The sequence below is a fragment of the Clytia hemisphaerica genome, unplaced genomic scaffold (assembly GCF_902728285.1).
Source record: "Clytia hemisphaerica strain Z4C2 unplaced genomic scaffold, Clytia hemisphaerica genome assembly, whole genome shotgun sequence".
Lineage (NCBI taxonomy): Eukaryota > Metazoa > Cnidaria > Hydrozoa > Leptothecata > Clytiidae > Clytia > Clytia hemisphaerica.
Genome location: NW_027104506.1, coordinates 830,000 through 851,429, shown reverse-complemented (window position 1 = coordinate 851,429; position 21,430 = coordinate 830,000). Strand labels below are relative to the sequence as shown.

The following is a 21,430-nucleotide window of genomic DNA, read 5'->3' as shown; positions in this document are numbered from 1 at the left end:
GGTGTAGATAGTTTTGACAGTGTTGGCATAATTCAACTCGGAACCTCGAGACTTTGGGGCGTAAATACTTTGGAGAGTGTTGGCACAGCTCAACTCGGGACTTTGGCACCTTGGGACCTGGGGTTGTAACTACTTTGGAGAGTGTTGTTATAGTTCAACTCGGGACTTCGAAACGTCTGAACCTTGGGGTGTAGATAGTTTCGACAGTGTTGGCATAATTAAACTCGGGACTTAGGGAATTTGGGACCTCGGGACTTGGGGGCGTATATACTTTGGATTGTTGGCACAGTTCAACTCGGGACTTCGAGACCTCTGAACCTGGGGGTGAAGATAGTTTCGACAGTGTTGGCATAATTCAACTCGGGACCTCGGGAATTCGGGACCTCGGGACTTGGGGGCGTAGATACTTTGGAGTGTTGGCACAGTTCAGCTCTGGATTTCGGGACCTCAGGACCTGGGGTTGTAGATACTTCAGAGAGGGTTGGCACAGTTCAACTCGGGACTTCGGACCTGGGGTTGTAGATACTTTGGAGAGTGTTGGCACAGTTCAACTCGGGACTTGGGGACCTGGGGACCTTGGGTTGTAGATACTTTTGAGAGTGTTGGCACAGTTCTATTCGGGACTTTGGACTTGGGGTTGTAGATACTTTTGAGAGTGTTGGCACAGTTCACCTCGAGACTTCGGAACCTCGGGACATGGGGTTAAAGATACTTTGGAGAGTGTTGGCACAGTTCAACTCGGGAATTCGGGACCTTGGGTTATATATACTTTGGAGACTGTTGTTATAGTTCAACTCGGGACTTCGAGACCTCGGAACCTGGGGATTTAGATAGTTTTGACAGTGTTAGTATGATTCAACTTGGGACTTCGGGACCTCGGGACTTGGGGGTGTAGATAGTTTTGACAGTGTTGGCATAATTCAACTCGGAACGTCGGGACTTGGGGGCGTAAATACTTTGGAGAGTGTTGGCACTGTTCAACTTTGGACTTCGGAACCTTGGGACCTGGGGTTGTAGATAATTTGGATAGTGTTGTTATAGTTCAACTCGGGACTTCGGAACTTCTGAACCTGGGGGTGTAGATAGTTTTAACAGTGTTGGCATAATTCAATTAGAAACTTCGGGACTTCGGGACCTCGAGACTTGGGGGCGTAGATACTTTGAAGTGTTGGCGCAGTTCAACTAGGGACTTCGGAACCTCGGCACCTGGGGTTGTAGATACTTTGGAGAGTGTTGGCACAGTTCAACTTGGGACTTCAGCACCTTGGGATCTGGGGTTGTAGATACTTTGGACAGTGTTGGCCCAGTTCAACTCGGGACTTCGGACCTTGGGTTGTAGATACTTTGGAGAGTGTTGGCACAGTTCAACTCGAGACTTCGGGACCTCGGGACCTGGGGTTGTAGATACTTTGGAGAGTGTTGGCACAGTTCAACTCGGGACTTCGGGACCTTGGGGCGTAGATACTTTGGGGTGTTGGCACAGTTCAACTCGGGACTTCGAGACCTCGGTACCTTGGGGTGTAGATAGTTTTGACAGTGTTAGTATAATTTAACTCGGGACTTCAGGACCTCGGGACTTGGGGGCGTAGATACTTTGGAGAGTGTTGGCACAGTTGAACTTGGGACTTCAGCACCTTGGGATCTGGGGTTGTAGATACTTTGGACAGTGTTGGCCCAGTTCAACTCGGGACTTCGGACCTTGGGTTGTAGATACTTTGGAGAGTGTTGGCACAGTTCAACTCGAGACTTCGGGACCTCGGGACCTGGGGTTGTAGATACTTTGAAGAGTGTTGGCACAGTTCAACTCGGGACTTCGGGACCTGGGTTTGTATATACTTTGAAGACTGTTGTTATAGTTCAACTCGGGACTTCGAGACCTCGGGACCTTGGGGTGTAGATATTTTTGACAGTGTTAGTATAATTTAACTCGGGACTTCAGGACCTCGGGACTTGGCGGCGTAGATACTTTTGAGAGTGTTGGCGCAGTTCAACTCGGGACTTCGGGACCTCGGGACTTGGGGAAGTAAATACTTTTGAGTGTGTTAGCACAGATCTACTCGGGACTTTGGGACCTCGGGCCCTGGGGTTGTAGATACTTTAGAGAGTGTTGTTATAGTTCAACTAGGTCAACTCGGAACCTCGAGACTCGGGGGCGTAAATACTTTGGAGAGTGTTGGCACAGTTCAACTTGGGACTTCAGCACCTTGGGATCTGGGGTTGTAGATACTTTGGACAGTGTTGGCCCAGTTCAACTCGGGACTTCGGACCTTGGGTTGTAGATACTTTGGAGAGTGTTGGCACAGTTCAACTCGAGACTTCGGGACCTCGGGACCTGGGGTTGTAGATACTTTGGAGAGTGTTGGCACAGTTCAACTCGGGACTTCGGGACCTGGGGGCGTAGATACTTTGGAGTATTGGCACAGTTCAACTCGGGACTTCGAGACCTCGGGACCTTGGGGTGTAGATATTTTTGACAGTGTTAGTATAATTTAACTCGGGACTTCAGGACCTCGGGACTTGGCGGCGTAGATACTTTGGAGAGTGTTGGCGCAGTTCAACTCGGGACTTCGGGACCTCGGGACTTGGGGAAGTAAATACTTTTGAGTGTGTTAGCACAGATCTACTCGGGACTTTGGGACCTCGGGCCCTGGGGTTGTAGATACTTTAGAGAGTGTTGTTATAGTTCAACTAGGTCAACTCGGAACCTCGAGACTCGGGGGCGTAAATACTTTGGAGAGTGTTGGCACAGTTCAACTTGGGACTTCAGCACCTTGGGATCTGGGGTTGTAGATACTTTGGACAGTGTTGGCCCAGTTCAACTCGGGACTTCGGACCTTGGGTTGTAGATACTTTGGAGAGTGTTGGCACAGTTCAACTCGAGACTTCGGGACCTCGGGACCTGGTGTTGTAGATACTTTGGAGAGTGTTGGCACAGTTCAACTCGGGACTTCGGGACCTGGGGGCGTAGATACTTTGGAGTGTTGGCACAGTTCAACTCGGGACTTCGAGACCTCGGGACCTTGGGGTGTAGATAGTTTTGACAGTGTTGGCATAATTCAACTCGGAACCTCGAGACTTTGGGGCGTAAATACTTTGGAGAGTGTTGGCACAGCTCAACTCGGGACTTTGGCACCTTGGGACCTGGGGTTGTAACTACTTTGGAGAGTGTTGTTATAGTTCAACTCGGGACTTCGAAACATCTGAACCTTGGGGTGTAGATAGTTTCGACAGTGTTGGCATAATTAAACTCGGGACTTAGGGAATTTGGGACCTCGGGACTTGGGGGCGTATATACTTTGGAGTGTTGGCACAGTTCAACTTGGGACTTCGAGACCTCTGAACCTGGGGGTGAAGATAGTTTCGACAGTGTTAGCATAATTCAACTCGGGACCTCGGGAATTCGGGACCTCGGGACTTGGGGGCGTAGATACTTTGGAGTGTTGGCACAGTTCAGCTCTGGATTTCGGGACCTCAGGACCTGGGGTTGTAGATACTTCAGAGAGGGTTGGCACAGTTCAACTCGGGACTTCGGACCTGGGGTTGTAGATACTTTGGAGAGTGTTGGCACAGTTCAACTCGGGACTTGGGGACCTGGGGACCTTGGGTTGTAGATACTTTTGAGAGTGTTGGCACAGTTCTATTCGGGACTTTGGACTTGGGGTTGTAGATACTTTTGAGAGTGTTGGCACAGTTCACCTCGAGACTTCGGAACCTCGGGACATGGGGTTAAAGATACTTTGGAGAGTGTTGGCACAGTTCAACTCGGGAATTCGGGACCTTGGGTTATATATACTTTGGAGACTGTTGTTATAGTTCAACTCGGGACTTCGAGACCTCGGAACCTGGGGATTTAGATAGTTTTGACAGTGTTAGTATGATTCAACTTGGGACTTCGGGACCTCGGGACTTGGGGGCGTAGATACTTTGGAGAGTGTTGGCGCATTTCAACTCGGGACTTTGGGACCTCGGGACTTGGGGGAGTTGATACTTTGGAGAGAGTTGGCATAGTTCAACTCGGGACTTCGGGACCTCTGAACCTGGGGGTGTAGATAGTTTTAACAGTGTTGGCATAATTCAATTAGAAACTTCGGGACTTCGGGACCTCGAGACTTGGGGGCGTAGATACTTTGAAGTGTTGGCGTAGTTCATCTAGGGACTTCGGAACCACGGCACCTGGGGTTGTAGATACTTTGGAGAGTGTTGGCACAGTTCAACTGGGGACTTCAGGACCTCGGGACCCGGGGTTGTAGATACTTTGGAGAGTGTCATTATAGTTCAACTGGGGACTTCACGACCTCGGGACCTTGGGTTGTAGATAGTTTTGACAGTGTTGGCATAATTCAACTCGGAACCTCGAGACTTGGGGGCGTAAATACTTTGGAGAGTGTTGGCACAGCTCAACTCGTGACTTCGGCACCTTGGGACCTAGGGTTGTAGATACTTTGGAGAGTGTTGTTATAGTTCAACTCGGGACTTCGAGACCTCTGAACCTGGGGGTGTAGATAGTTTTAACAGTGTTGGCATAATTCAGTTAGAAACTTCGGGACTTCGGGACCTCGAGACTTAGGGGTGTAGATACTTTGAAGTGTTGGCGCAGTTCAACTAGGGACTTCGGAACCACGGCACCTGGGGTTGTAGATACTTTGGAGAGTGTTGGCACAGTTCAAATTGTGACTTCAGAATCTTGGGACCTGGAGTTGTAGATACTTTGGAGAGTGTTGGCCAAGTTCAACTCGGGACTTCGGACCTGGGGTTGTAAATACTTTGGAGACTGTTGTTATAGTTCAACTCGGGACTTCGAGACGTCGGGACCTGGGGGTGTAGATAGTTTTGACAGTGTTAGTATAATTTAACTCGGGACTTCGCGACCTCGGGACTTGGGGGCGTAGATACGTTGGAGAGTGTTGGCGCAGTTCAACTCGGGACTTCGGGACTTCGGGACTTGAGGGAATTGATACTTTGGAGAGAGTTGGCATAGTTCAACTCGGGACTTTGGGACCTCGGGGCCTGGGGTTGTAGATACTTTGGAGAGTGTTATTATAGTTCAACTGGGGACTTCAGGACCTCGGGACCTGGGGTTGTAGATACTTTGGAGAGTGTTATTATAGTTCAACTGGGGACTTCAGGACCTCGGGACCTTGGGGTGTAGATAGTTTTGACAGTGTTGGCATAATTTAACTCGGAACCTCGAAACTTGGGGGCGTAAATACTTTGGAGAGTGTTGGCACAGCTCAACTCGTGACTTCGGCACCTTGGGACCTGGGGTTGTAGATACTTTTGAGAGTGTTGTTATAGTTCAACTGGGGACTTCGGGACCTCGGGACCTGGGGGTGTAGATAGTTTTGGCAGTGTTGGCATAATTCAACTCGGAACGTCGGGACTTGGGGGCGTAAATACTTTGGAGAGTGTTGGCACGGTTCAACTTTGGACTTCGGAACATTGGGACCTGGGGTTGTAGATAATTTGGATAGTGTTGTTATAGTTCAACTCGGGACTTCGGAACTTCTAAACATAGGGGTGTAGATAGTTTTAACAGTGTTGGCATAATTCAATTAGAAACTTCGGGACTTCGGGACCTCGAGACTTGGGGGCGTAGATACTTTGAAGTGTTGGCGCAGTTCAACTAGGGACTTCGGAACCTCGGCACATGGGGTTGTAGATACTTTGGAGAGTGTTGGCACAGTTCAACTTGGGACTTCAGCACCTTGGGACCTGGGGTTGTAGATACTTTGGAGAGTGTTGGCCCAGTTCAACTCGGGACTTCGGACCTGGGGTTGTAGATACTTTTGAGAGTGTTGGCACAGTTCAACTCGAGACTTCGGGACCTCGGGACCTGGGGTTGTAGATACTTTGGAGAGTGTTGGCACAGTTCAACTCGGGACTTCGGGACCTGGGGTTGTATATACTTTGAAGACTGTTGTTATAGTTCAACTCGGGACTTCGAGACCTCGGGACCTTGGAGTGTAGATAGTTTTGACAGTGTTAGTATAATTTAACTCGGGACTTCAGGACCTCGGGACTTTTGGGCGTAGATACTTTGGAGAGTGTTGGTGCAGTTCAACTCCGGACTTCGGGACCTCGGGACTTGAAGGAATTGATACTTTGGAAAGAGTTTGCATAGTTCAACTCGGGACTTCGGGATCTCGGGACCTGGGGTTGTAGATACTTTAGAAAGTGTTGTTATAGTTCAACTAGGGACTTCAGGACCTCGGAACCTTGGGGTGTAGATAGTTTTGACAGTGTTGGCATAATTCAACTCGGAACCTCGAGACTTGGGGCGTAAATACTTTGGAGAGTGTTGGCACAGCTCAACTCAAAACTTTGGCACCTTGGGACCTGGGGTTGTAACTACTTTGGAGAGTGTTGTTATAGTTCAACTCGGGACTTCGAGACCTCGGGACATTGGGGTGTAGATAGTTTTGACAGTGTTAGTATAATTTAACTCGGGACTTCAGGACCTCGGGACTTGGGGGCGTAGATACTTTGGAGAGTGTTGGTGCAGTTCAACTCGGGACTTCGGGACCTCGGGACTTGAAGGAATTGATACTTTGGAAAGAGTTTGCATAGTTCAACTCGGGACTTCCGGACCTCGGGACCTGGGGTTTTAGATACTTTGGAAAGTGTTGTTATAGTTCAACTGGGGACTTCAGGACCTCGGGACCTTGGGGTGTAGATAGTTTTGACAGTGTTGGCATAATTCAACTCGGAACCTCGAGACTTGGGGGCGTAAATACTTTGGAGAGTGTTGGCACAGCTCAACTCAAGACTTTGGCACCTTGGGACCTGGGGTTGTAACTACTTTGGAGAGTGTTGTTATAGATCAACTCGGGACTTCGAAACATCTGAACCTAGGGGTGTAGATAGTTTCGACAGTGTTGGCATAATTCAACTCGGGACTTCGGGAATTTGGGACCTCGGGACTTGGGGGCGTAGATACTTTGGAGTGTTGGCACAGTTCAACTCGGGACTTCGAGACCTCGGGACCTTGGGGTGTAGATAGTTTTGACAGTGTTAGTATAATTTAACTCGGGACTTCAGGACCTCGGGACTTGGGGGCATAGATACTTTGGAGAGTGTTGGCGCAGTTCAACTCGGGACTTCGGGACCTCGGGACTTGAAGGAATTGATACTTTGGAAAGAGTTTGCATAGTTCAACTCGGGACTTCGGGACCTCGGGACCTGGGGTTGTAGATACTTTGGAAAGTGTTGTTATAGTTCAACTGGGGACTTCAGGACCTCGGGACCTTGGGGTGTAGATAGTTTTGACAGTGTTGGCATAACTCAACTCGGAACCTCGAGACTTGGGGGCGTAAATACTTTAGAGAGTGTTGGCACAGCTCAACTCAAGACTTTGGCACCTTGGGACCTGGGGTTGTAACTACTTTGGAGAGTGTTGTTATAGATCAACTCGGGACTTGGAAACATCTGAACCTGGGGGTGTAGATAGTTTCGACAGTGTTGGCATAATTCAACTCGGGACTTCGGGAATTTGGGACCTCGGGACTTGGGGGCGTAGATACTTTGGAGTGTTGGCACAGTTCAACTCGGGACTTCGAGACCTCGGGACCTTGGGGTGTAGATAGTTTTGACAGTGTTAGTATAATTTAACTCGGGACTTCAGGACCTCGGGACTTGGGGGCATAGATACTTTGGAGAGTGTTGGCGCAGTTCAACTCGGGACTTCGGGACCTCGGGACTTGAAGGAATTGATACTTTGGGAAGAGTTTGCATAGTTCAACTCGGGACTTCGGGACCTCGGGACCTGGGGTTGTAGATACTTTGGAAAGTGTTGTTATAGTTCAACTGGGGACTTCAGGACCTCGGGACCTTGGGGTGTAGATAGTTTTGACAGTGATAGTATAATTTAACTCGGGACTTCAGGACCTCGGGACTTGGGGGCTAGATACTTTGGAGAGTGTTGGTGCAGTTCAACTCGGGACTTCGGGACCTCGGGACTTGAAGGAATTGATACTTTCGAAAGAGTTTGCATAGTTCAACTCGGGACTTCCGGACCTCGGGACCTGGGGTTTTAGATACTTTGGAAAGTGTTGTTATAGTTCAACTGGGGACTTCAGGACCTCGGGACCTTGGGGTGTAGATAGTTTTGACAGTGTTGGCATAATTCAACTCGGAACCTCGAGACTTGGGGGCGTAAATACTTTGGAGAGTGTTGGCACAGCTCAACTCAAGACTTTGGCACCTTGGGACCTGGGGTTGTAACTACTTTGGAGAGTGTTGTTATAGATCAACTCGGGACTTCGAAACATCTGAACCTGGGGGTGTAGATAGTTTCGACAGTGTTGGCATAATTCAACTCGGGACTTCGGGAATTTGGGACCTCGGGACTTGGGGGCGTAGATACTTTGGAGTGTTGGCACAGTTCAACTCGGGACTTCGAGACTCGGGACCTTGGGGTGTAGATAGTTTTGACAGTGTTAGTATAATTTAACTCGGGACTTCAGGACCTCGGGACTTGGGGGCATAGATACTTTGGAGAGTGTTGGCGCAGTTCAACTCTGGACTTCGGGACCTCGGGACTTGAAGGAATTGATACTTTGGAAAGAGTTTGCATAGTTCAACTCGGGACTTCGGGACCTCGGGACCTGGGGTTGTAGATACTTTGGAAAGTGTTGTTATAGTTCAACTGGGGACTTCAGGACCTCGGGACCTTGGTGTGTAGATAGTTTTGACAGTGTTGGCATAATTCAACTCGGAACCTCGAGACTTGGGGGCGTAAATACTTTAGAGAGTGTTGGCACAGCTCAACTCAAGACTTTGGCACCTTGGGACCTGGGGTTGTAACTACTTTGGAGAGTGTTGTTATAGATCAACTCGGGACTTCGAAACATCTGAACCTGGGGGTGTAGATAGTTTCGACAGTGTTGGCATAATTCAACTCGGGACTTCGGGAATTTGGGACCTCGGGACTTGGGGGCGTAGATACTTTGGAGTGTTGGCACAGTTCAACTCGGGACTTCGAGACCTCGGGACCTTGGGGTGTAGATAGGTTTGACAGTGTTAGTATAATTTAACTCGGGACTTCAGGACCTCGGGACTTGGGGGCATAGATACTTTGGAGAGTGTTGGCGCAGTTCAACTCGGGACTTCGGGACCTCGGGACTTGAAGGAATTGATACTTTGGAAAGAGTTTGCATAGTTCAACTCGGGACTTCGGGACCTCGGGACCTGGGGTTGTAGATATTTTGGAAAGTGTTGTTATAGTTCAACTGGGGACTTCAGGACCTCGGGACCTTGGGGTGTAGATAGTTTTGACAGTGTTGGCATAATTCAACTCGGAACCTCGAGACTTGGGGGCGTAAATACTTTGGAGAGTGTTGGCACAGCTCAACTCGGGACTTTGGCACCTTGGGACCTGGGGTTGTAACTACTTTGGAGAGTGTTGTTATAGTTCAACTCGGGACTTCCAAACATCTGAACCTGGGGATGTAGATAGTTTCGACAGTGTTGGCATAATTAAACTCGGGACTTAGGGAATTTGGGACCTCGGGACTTTGGGAATTCGGCACCTCGGGACTTGGGAGCGTAGATACTTTGGAGTGTTGGCACAGTTCAACTCGGGACTTTGGGACCTCGGGACCTGGGGTTGTAGATACTTCAGAGAGTGTCGGCACAGTTCAACTCGGGACTTCGGACCTGGGGTTGTAGATACTTTGGAGAGTGTTGGCACAGTTCAACTCGGGACTTCGGGACCTCGGGACTTGAGGGAGTTGATAATTTGGAGAGAGTTGGCATAGTTCAACTGGGGACTTCAGGACCTCGGGACCTCGGGGTGTAGATAGTTTTGACAGTGTTGAAATAATTCAACTCGGAACCTCGAGACTTGGGGCGTAAATACTTTGGAGAGTTTTGGCACAGCTCAACTCGGGACTTTGGCACCTTGGGACCTGGGGTTGTAGATACTTATATCCCGGCCCGACGATGCTTAACTTCCGTGATCTGACGAGAACAGGTGCTTTTATCCTGGTATGGACGTGGAGCATGCATGGAGTGCTTTTTCTGGTCATTTATACCTTGCTCGAAGCCGACTAAGATGTCTGGCAAAAATCTCCGGTGGGACTGACTAAATACACGGTCAGGCAAAGCTTTCCGGCGGGACCGGCGGATCAGCCAGGTTAATTTCCCCGGTCGGACCGATTGAGCCCTCTACAGCGTTCCACAGCCCTCCATAGCCTTTCGGACTCCTTCGGATACCCTCTGCCTAGCTCTCACTCAAAACCATCACTCTCCATCAGTCATCCGAAGCCCTAGGAAGGCTTGGTAAGGTTAGAAATTTGGCCAAAATTGGTCAAAATCGGAAAAATTGACTTCCTTCGGGTACCAGCGCGCACGGCCCCTGGGGGTCCTGGCCGGTGTGCCGGGGGGTCTGATTGGTGCTCACTGGTCAGGGGGATTGTGAGAATGCACGTTTGCACCAGTTTGGGTCCATCAAAGTTCCTGTAAGTGCCGTAAAAAGCCAGCGAAAGTTGCCAAAAACGACCTTCTCAATTGAGAATGTTACACCCCTTTCTCACCAGCAAAATTCGCCCGTGGAACCGCTTGAGGCCTCTGTATCCCTCCACAGCCCCCTAGCCCTTCGGACACCTTTGGATACCCTCAGCCTTGCTCTCCCTCAATACCAACATCCTCCATCAGTGCTCCAAAGCCTTTAAAAGGCTCGGAAAGGCTTGAAATTTGGCAAAAATCGGTCAAAATTAGAAAAAATGACCTCCTTCGGGTACAACCGTGGAACGCCTTTGGGGGTCCCGGCAGGAGTTTCCGGGAGTTCCATTGGTGCCAACTGGTTAGAGGGATGTAAAAGTATTCCCCTGAATCGGTTGGGGTGCTTCAAAATTCCTCAAAGTGTCGCGAGAAACCGGCAAAAATGAGTAAAAATGACCTCCTTTGGGTACCCGCCCCGGTTAGACCAAATTTGGCCTCTACAGGCCTCCACAGCCTACCACAGCCCTTCACACCCCTTCGGATGCCTTCTGCCTTGCTGTCTCTCATAGCCAGCAACCTCCACCAGTCATCCGAAGCCTTCAAAAGGCTTGAAAAAGCTTCGAAAGGCTTGAAAATTTGCGAAAATTCGTCAAAATTGGATTAAAATGGTACCAACCCGGACGGCCCTTGCAGGTCCCGCCTGGGGGTCCTTGGAGTTCAGCTGGTGCCCACCGGTCAGGGGGGTGTGAGGGTACACGCCTGCACCATTGGGGGTCCTTTAAAGTTCCTAAAAGTATCGTCAAAAGCCGGCAAAAATCGTTCTGGCTCGCTCCGTTGACCGATTTCGGGGCCTCCCAGACACCAAACGGGGGTCCCCGGACAGTCCCCCGGACCTTGGCCAAAAAGGGTGGCACACATGCTTTGCATATCGACCGGTTTGGATGTCTGGGAGGTCCCGGGGGTTTCACTATAAAGGGTTTCCCGCATGCCCAAAAATCGCTATTTTGACCCGCTTGACGACCCTGTCCGGGTCAGGACCGGGCAACCGGTGGTCGGACGGGTCGGGACTGATGCCTTGCTTCCATCCTATCCCGTCAGAACATTAAGGAAGGCCGTTCGGCTTCAGGCGTGCCCTTAAAACCGGAGATTTAGAAAGTTGGCTTTAACGGTTTTCCGGATTCGTTCCGGACTTTCGCCGGGCCTTTCGGAAGGCCCAGACGGGCTGGAATGGTCGAAGGCACCCTTCTGCTTTGCTCTCTGACCGTTTTCAACGTTAAGGAAGGCTTACAAGACTTTTTGGGGCCTCCAGACCGAGCTATGGTTATGGTACTCTTAAAAAGGGCATTTCTGCACTTTCCTGAGCCGGGAAAAGCCGGTATAATGCCCCAAACGACCCAAATCCCCGGTTTTTATGCCCGGACATCTTTTCCACTTTTCGAGTTCATTATAACAAGCCTTGGGGGCCTTGCAGGAGCCCTAAAAGCTTGCAGAAAGCTGCAAGTTCCGGAGGCTTGCCAGGGAGTTCCGGAGGGGTCTGAAAAGTCTGGAACACCAGGATGGGGTCGGGTAACACCCAAGGAAGGTGTGGTCGAAATATGAAGCATAACATACTAGTGGTTGGTGAACTACGGTTGATAGACCGTCCGGCTACTCTGACTTACTTTCCAATTCTATGCTGTATACTATGCTATGTAGGGAATCAAGAAATTCCGCCGCGGCTCCCTGCGCGGGCGTTTTATTAAAGATAAAAAATGCTCAATACTAGTCTAGGATGTGGTCCAGTCGGGTTCAAGTGATATATGAAAATCCAAACAGAATAAGACTGCTGAATCCGACTGAATGGAAAAAAAATAATGGTAGACACGCACACCGAAGCGAGCACATGTAGGAAAGTTGAAATGTTATGGGTGGAATTGTGGAAGGAAACTGGAGTTTCTTAGTCAGAAAGAAAGTACAAAAGTTTATTTTTTATGTCAAAGGCTTTTTGTAGAAGTTAGGCTGAGATTGGGATGCAAAATCTTCTGATTCTTTTGCAAACAAAGATCAGAAAAGGCTAAGAACTTATGAGGAAATTTTGCAAGACAGGGCTTCTGCTTGTAAACCGGTTTGATTTATTGTTTGAATTAAAATTTCATTTGCACCTTCATTTTAGTGATATCTTACTACCTATAAAGTATTGAGTTGAGCGTTGAAATATTTTTTGCACAGTGGGCCGCTAAACTTGCAATCTTTATGTTTCTGGTAAAAAAATATTGTTTTTCTTATAACTTTTGTTTCATCGGTAAATACAACTTGAAATTTTATTTGCTTTTTCCTTTTAGTAATATCTAACTACTGTTAAAGTATTGAGTTAAGCGTTGAAGTATTTTATGGGACAGTGGGCCGCTAAACTTGCAATTTTTATGTTTCCGGTTAAAAAATATTGTTTTTCTTATAACTTTTGTTTCACCGGTTAATACACCTTGAAATTTTATTTGCACCTTTGTTTTAGTAATATCTAACTACTTAAGTATTGAGTTGAGCGTTGAAATATTTTTTGCACAGCAGGCCGCTAAACTTGCAATTTTTATGTTTCCGGTTAAAAAATATTGTTTTTCTTATAACTTTTGTTTCACCAGTTAACACACCTTGAAATTTCATTTGCACCTACCTTTTAGTAATATCCAACTACTGTTAAAGTATTGAGTTTAGCGTTGAAGTATTTTATTGGACAGTGGGCCGCTAAACTTTTGAGTTTTATGTTTTCTGACAAAAATTATTGTTTTTCTCATAACTTCTGTTTCACCGGTAAATACACCTTGAAATTTCATTAGCGCCTTCCTGTTAGTAATATCTAACTACTTTAAAAGTATTGAGTTGAGCGTTGAAATATTTTTTGCACAGTGGGCCGCTAAACTTGCAATCTTTATGTTTCTGGTAAAAAAATATTGTTTTTCTTATAACTTTTGTTTCATCGGTAAATACAACTTGAAATTTTATTTGCTTTTTCCTTTTAGTAATATCTAACTACTGTTAAAGTATTGAGTTAAGCGTTGAAGTATTTTATGGGACAGTGGGCCGCTAAACTTGCAATTTTTTTGTTTCTGGTTAAAAAATATTGTTTTCTTATAACTTTTGTTTCACCGGTTAATACACCTTGAAATTTTATTTGCACCTTTGTTTTAGTAATATCTAACTACTTAAGTATTGAGTTGAGCGTTGAAATATTTTTTGCACAGCAAGCCGCTAAACTTTTCATTTTTATGTTTTCGGCCAAAAATTATTGTTTTTTTCATAACTTTTGTTTTACCAGTAAATACACCTTGACCTTTCATTTGCACCTTCATTTTAGTAATATCTAACTACCTATAAAGTATTGAGTTGAGCGTTCAAATATTTTTTGCACAGCAGGCCGCTAAACTTGTAATTTTTATGTTTCTGGTTAAAAAATATTGTTTTTCTTATAACTATTGTTTCACCGGTTAATACACCTTGAAATTTCATTTGCACCTTCCTTTTAGTAATATCTAATTACTGTTTAAGTATTGAGTTTAGCGTTGAAGTATTTTATGGGACAGTGGGCCGTTAAACTTGCAATTTTTATGATTCGGTAAAAAAGTATCGTTTTTTTATAACTTTTCTTTCGCTGGTAAATACACCTTGAAATTTCATTTGCACCTTTATTTTAGTAATATCTAACTACCTATAAAGTATTGAGTTGAGCGTTCAAATATTTTTTGCACAGCAGGTCGCTAAACTTGTAATTTTTATGTTTCTGGTTAAAAAATATTGTTTTTCTTATAACTATTGTTTCACCGGTTAATACACCTTGAAATTTCATTTGCACCTACCTTTTAGTAATATCCAACTACTGTTAAAGTATTGAGTTTAGCGTTGAAGTCTTTTATGGGATAGTGGGTCGTTAAACTTGCAATTTTTATGATTCGGCAAAAAAGTAATGGTTTTTTATAACTTTTCTTTTGCTGGTAAATACAACTTGAAATTTTATTTGCACCTTTGTTTTAGTAATATCTAACTACTTCTAAAGTATTGAGTTGAGCGTTGAAATATTTTTTGCACAGCAAGCCGCTAAACTTTTCATTTTTATGTTTTGGGCCAAAAATTATTGTTTTTTTTCATAACTTTTGTTTTACCAGTAAATACACCTTGAAATTTCATTTGCACATTCATTTTAGTAATATCTTACTACCTATAAAGTATTGAGTTGAGCGTTGAAATATTTTTTGCACAGCAGGCCGCTAAACTTGCAATTTTTATGTTTCCGGTTAAAAAATATAGTTTTTCTTATAACTTTTGTTTCATCGGTAAATACAACTTGAAATTTTATTTGCACTTTCCTTTTAGTAATATCTAACTACTGTTAAGGTATTGAGTTGAGCGTTGAAATATTTTTTGCCCAGTGGGCCGCTAAACTTACAATTTTTAAGTTTTCGGCCAAAAATTATTGTTTTTCTCACAACTGTTTCACCGGTAAATACACCTTGATATTTTATTTGCGCATTCATCTTTGTAATATCTAACTACTTTTAAGGTATTGATTTGAGCGTTGAAATATTTTTTGCACAGCGGGCCGCTAAAGTTTTCATTTTTATATTTTTGGCCAAAAATTATTGTTTTTCTCATTACCTTTGTTTCACTGGTAAATACACCTTGAATTCACCTTGAAGTGGTATAATTTTTGATTTTTCGCAGAAGAAGCAGAAAAAGTTGAATAATTTTTTAATCGTCCAAGCTTTGTTTTATCTATTGTTTGCGTTAATTAGTGGGCGAATTAACGACCGGCACTGCTTTATTTTGGTTAAAGATGATCATTTATGGAAGTTGTGTCTCATTTTCTCTTTTCTCTTTTCCTCTTCGGCCGCCCAGATACGGGATTCCGCACTGGCTTGCTTCGAGTTCTAGTAATGACTTTTTTATATTATACTTCTTGATGAGACCTAGATTCCAGGTCGTTTAACTGATGACCAAGCATCCCTGTCTTGCCAAATATTGAACAATTCGTCCTTTGTTAGACCAGTCTCTTCTAATATTATCGACTTGAAGGTTGCGAAGGGTCTTTCTCTGTTCCTTTTTGAATCTGGGGACCACATATTGTAATCCCACATTTTTGTTTTAGGTTTAGAAACTAGGAGAAAAAGATATGACTTTAAATTTCTGTTTTTTTATTTTTTAGAATTAGAAATGGAAAAATGAAAAAAAATATTCGAATATCGATATGTCTCAAATAGTTGAAAGATGGACATTTCTCCACAAGCGGGACGACAGCGACTGTAGTGAATTTACGCCAAAACAAAGTATAAGTAGCACATGTTGGTGATTCTGCAGCTGTACATTGCCACGATTTAAAACTTTTTTCAACTTTGTATGGAATTTTTAAAGGCGTCCAGGTAGAAATAATGAGTTTGCTAGACAAGAAGCCGAAAGATTTACACGAAAAATAAAGAACGATAAGAAAAAGCAAACAAAAAGAAAACACAAATCAAAGAAACAAGATCTATCGAATATGCATTATTACCCGATAAATGAAAGGTATGTAACGGTTTACCTACTGACCTTCGAAAAATTAAATCCAAAGAAAAGGGTAAAACTTAACAACAATAGCTTATTATTCTTTCTTTGTCTTGAATACTGTTCTCGTTCTGTTGATAATGGCCCTTTGTGGAAACAATATTTCAGGTTTCTTAAAGGCTGTAGAGTTTTGTTCCAGCATGCCACCAAAAGTTCATGTTATTAATTTTATATATATAGATTCTCAAAGAAAGTTGACTTTTCCGAATCTAAAAAATTGTCTCTGATAGAAAAAGTGAACGAGAGACTAATGAAGGAGTTTGGGAGTATGATCCCGTGAAGGTAAGGGATAAGGTCTTGCTTTCACCCTTTTCGTTTTCACTTTCATGTCATCCTTGCATAATCTAATTTCTAATTTTATCTTGTCACTTCCGTTCTAGTTTTCAGTTTGTTTGTTTATTTATTTTTTTCATTTATTTATTTGTCATCTTTCGCAGTGAACTGGATGAGACCGTGACTGAGTTGCTCAAAAAGAATAGTTCGTATTCCATGGCAGGTCACTTTAAATTTAAAATCTTGTTATTATTGTTATTACAGCAATACGTTACCCCTAAAGAACACAAGAAGCTGTACACGACCTGTCCTTACCGAGGTTGCCCTACTGGGTTCAATGGAGTAAATATTGCTACCTACCTCACGAGCAAGCACCACTTGTGGGATAAGGAAATGGCTCAGATGGAGCAAAAATATCGCCACAGGTACTTCATTTTAATTTAATCGAAAACAGACACACGTGGTATCGAGATAACTGTAACTTCTATTACTAATGTACTCATAACATTGGCGCCTCAGAAGTGAGCTCAGCGCTAATATTTTTATTTATACAAAGAAAGAATGTAATCTCGATCTCCTTTGTAGGATAAGTATTTCATATTACTGTATAAGATCATTTTTTTTCAAGATATATTTCATTCTTTACACAGGATGTACAATTGGTGCACGCGATTAAAGGCCTATGGTAGCTCAAGACCGAAGTTGTGCCGGAGCTGCAAAACGTTTTACCACCGTCTAGATACTCATTTACGAAGCAAAATACATAAAATCAAGGAAGCAGCCCAGATTAACATTGAAACCCAAGCCTGCCAACGCACGATGAAGGATTTCCTCAACTTTCGTGATTCATTTCAAAGTATGAAACACAACACGTAAGTGTATGAATTTTCTTCATTTTCTGTTTCGCAAAACTTGTAAATAAACTTTTAAGAGTGCAGATGGGCTTGGTTTAGCTATTATTACTTTTTTTCCTTTTTCCAATGGAAAGTATTGAGTTAGTAACTGACCTAATATATTCATTGATCTTATTGGAAAGAAACACATTTTGTATTTTTAATCTTTATATAGGTTACCACCAACTCTATCTTCAATCGAAACAAGTACGTCTAGGCGTAGATCAATTTCAACGGCAAACGAACATATCAAGTCCAAAGAAAAGAAAGACTGGGTATGTCATAATTTAAGGGTCACTGCTTTCTTCTTATACAGTTAATTGAAATCTTTATCGACGGTAACATCAAGTTCGCGGTCATATCATCAACAAAAAAGCACGTCTCCATCTCCAAGATGTGGTTCAGCCTCACCAGAGTAAATGAAAAATGGAATGGAAAATAAAAAACACATTCAGAATAAGTGCATCTTCTCAAGTTTAAAATTCAAATTATCACTTAAAGTTTCTTCTGGAAGATTTGAATTTTAAAGTTGAAAAGATGCACTTATTCGGAATTTGCTTTTTGTTTTATATCTTGAATTTTTTTGGCTGCAAAAAAGGATTTTGGTTGTATCTGTTAAAAGTCAACTTTGTTTCTATACTTCTAGACTTTTTTCTGTATTGGTTCTTGTTTTATATCATATTTTCAACTCTGTACCAAAATATTGCAAAAAAAAATTTGGACTTTGACCGGTTCCACCATTATGAAATTTTGGATTTTTAGGAAATGTTTTTTCCCGACACTAAATACATACCTATTTGTGAGTAATTACAGAAAACAGAAGTCAAAAAGCTTATTTTTACAAAGTTCTATGCCTTTTTGAAAATACCGCCTATTTTCCTCGATTTCGATCAATTTTTCGGCATTTTCGAATTTGTGTGTGACGTCATCACCCGAATAAAGGGAAATTTGGAAAAAAAATTATGCAAACTTCTTTCCCTTTATACAAAGTCTCTATGTACCAAATTTCATGCAAAAAATCCAAACCAGTCTTGAGTTATGGGGCAACTCCAGACCCCTAATACCCCGGGGCGGATAGGGTTAAAGAACTTGATGGTTCCTACTACTTCTTTTTACATGATGATTTTATTATCAACTTGCGAAGTAAAATTTGAGCAAAATTTTCTTTTTATTAAAAACATTTTTGATGTAAAGACAAACAAATTATTTTTCATACTCTCTGTTAGGTGCAGATTAATATGGATAATGAATCAAGAGATACTGAAGAAAAGTCGTAAAATCACATACACATCATTGAAGTTTTCATCATGTCAGAAACGAGATGACTCACTAGATTAACTGCAAAACATCATCTTCAAATAAATTGGGAATTTATCATAGCTTGGATCACCAGATTTATATCTGGTTACATTTCGAGAGATACTTTTCCCATCATCGAGTAAATAGGAGGGTGATGAAAATGCAATTGAAGGATGATTGTAACGCAGGTGTAAGGTAAATTTACATTTTGATGTTATGTGATTACTCATTATCTTTGTTTTTGTCTTGCATGTCTGTTCGAACGTTCAATATTCATCATTTTCAACCTTTGCTCAACCCTATTTACTTTTTGTACTGGGGCTTAACGTTTGACCAGCTGAACTGAAATCTTCGAGATTATAACCAGGTTGTGATCTGACTTTTGTCTTTTATTTTGTACAGCATAGGAAAAATATCTTTAAGTCAATTTCATACCGTTAGGTAGATCTTTTATTTTTTCAACTGAAAACTATGAATTTTTTTTTTAGATTAGAAGATTTTCCGCTTTTATAATGTTTTTTAATGTCTTCATAATCAATTGATTAAACATATCAAAAGAAAAAGCCATTCAATTAGTTAACAAGGTTTTTACATAAGGATTTCAGATTATTTTACATTCTGATGTTAATTTTTCCTTTTTATGAAACAGTTTGCAAGGCTTATGAAAGCAAACTCCATATTTCAAGATCATTTGTCCTGCTGATGTTGGTCGTAAAATTGGTTTCATTTTGTCTTATGTTTCAGTTCATGGCATATGAAAAAGGTAAATAAAAAAGCTTCTGCAGAAAATGAATGTTGAGTACAAATATTGGAAAATGGTTCTGTGCAATTTCCTATGTAGTCTAGGGGCTAGCTCAGGTCCCGTCGGGGTTTTTATGTATAGTTATTTTGATACCTTGGAATTGATAGTAGGGGTCTGTAGGAGTAAAAAAAAAAAAAAATAGGTGAGCATTTTTGGCTCATGGTCATTTTTCCATAATGGCGGAATTTAGCTTTCACTGCCTGCTGGAGGCCCCCTAGCCAAACGTAAAATATTTTTGGCTTCATACATCAGCTTATTATACATCAATCGATCAGAAATTTCACGCTGATTAAGAAAAAGGTCCGAAAGATGGTTTGAAAATTTTCCAATCTCCAGATACGAAGCACTTTCGTTTTCACACGCCTGTAACTTCAAAACACGAATAGGTACATACCTGAAATTTTCTGCAGACCTAAACAGCGCAGTGCTCTTTTAAAATAAAATGTTCTGAATATATTGACGGCGTCAATCGTGGGCTTGATTTAATGAAGTGGAACGGGAAATCTTTTTTACATTAGTAGGGTGTGGCGTCAAAATCCAAAGTCTGAAAATTCAAGATGTAGCATTTTTTAAATGAAATTTAAGCTATTGTAAGACATTTTGCACAATTTAAAAGGTCAGAAGTCCAAAATTGGTTGACCCCCCTGGGGGTACTTTTATCAAAAATACATCCTCAATCAATGATATAATAAAACAAAGATATTTAACTAAAGTCTGTTCAGATATAATTGGCAGTGGAAGCAATAATGTCTGTAACTTTTCATAGTCAAATACAAATGCAGACAAATGAGAAAACTTTTTTTGTTCGTTTTAAAGAATCTAATGGTTCATATAGCATTAATAGAAAAAAGCTCAATTCTTTTAATCGCAAATTTAACCGCTAAATATTAGAAATCTTTCAAAGAAGAATACATTCCAATGTAGCACTCTTGATTCTTTAAAACAAGCAAAAAAATATTTCACAATTGTATTTGACTATCAATAAATACAGGCGTTCTTGCTTCCACTGCCAATTATATCTGAACAGACTTTAGTTGACGATATCTTGACTTTATACCGTGTTTATTATATACAGTGCCTTATAGTCGGGGTTTAAAAAGAAAGAAAGGAAGAAAAATGTTGAAATAAGGGGTTATTGATTTATTATTTTGGTACATGTCACTTACCGGAAATCTTTATTTAGCGCCAATCCCAAATAAGTGCCTACCTACATTCAGGATTTTGAAATAAATGCCGGCCTTTATTAAGCCCTCTAATAAGTGCCACATTTAGAATAAAGACAAAATGAGAATTAAATGCCTTAACTCGAACAAGGGAAATGTAACAGATCATGGGATTCTATTTGCACAGTACAAAACCACGGTAGGACCCCAAATTTCCAAGTGAGAAATGCCTCCTATGAATCAATGAATCGATCTAATTTTTAGAACAGGTTAAAACTTCAGAATCTTCAAATCTTAGGTCTGAAAATAAGCGCCGCCCTCTTAAAGTGCCGCACCTAAAATCACGAAAGTTAAATGCGTCGCTTATTTGAGGACATACCGTAATATATCTGTTAATTATTACTTTTATTTGATATTTTAGAACAAAATGTTGTGCATGTTATTACTATTGATGTAATTTTCATAATGGAATTCATCTTGCGGCTTCCCTGTCAAGGTTTGTTCATTTTGTTTGGAGATGTATATGATGGAGTTTTTTGGTTTTTATCCAATTTATTTCATTTATTATATCTTCAAGATAAACAACGAATCAAAGGGGAAACAGATAATCTTCGCACTAGATAATGTAAGGGGAACTTACAAAAAGCTGTTTTTTATTCAATATAAGATGTCTTTTTGAACAAAATGTTCAAGATGCTCTTTATCTTTTCTGTTTCTTCTTTCCTTTGTATCTTGTAAAATTTTTCGGACAAGGTTGCATAATGTTGTCTTTATCTATCGTCTATTCGTTTTTCTTTGTCAGGAAACTGCCTAATTGTTTCTGTATATTTTTTTTTCTACATTTTTTGTCGTTGAGTTTTTCTTTTCACAAATTCTTGGTTCAATGCCACTTTCCAGAATGTTCGTCAGCGGTTATTTTCGGCCTCAGATATTTCATGAACCTTTTTAATTGAGCGAACAAGTCTTTTCAAAGTAGCATCTTCTTTTCTCCA

At 42.4% G+C, this 21,430-nt stretch overlaps 1 protein-coding gene across 1 annotated transcript; it reads left to right on the top strand.

The window, feature by feature from the left end:
• The first annotated feature begins 15,617 nt into the window (after window positions 1-15,617).
• LOC136821840 (uncharacterized) lies at window positions 15,618-20,949 on the top strand. The gene is made up of 7 exons (XM_067078065.1): window positions 15,618-15,969; window positions 16,546-16,706; window positions 16,932-17,153; window positions 17,350-17,449; window positions 18,401-18,668; window positions 19,123-19,236; window positions 20,860-20,949. The coding sequence occupies exons 2-5, from the start codon at window positions 16,675-16,677 to the stop codon at window positions 18,449-18,451; spliced, it is 405 nt and encodes a 134-aa protein (XP_066934166.1). The 5' UTR covers window positions 15,618-15,969; window positions 16,546-16,674; the 3' UTR covers window positions 18,452-18,668; window positions 19,123-19,236; window positions 20,860-20,949.
• Window positions 20,950-21,430: the final 481 nt, after the last annotated feature.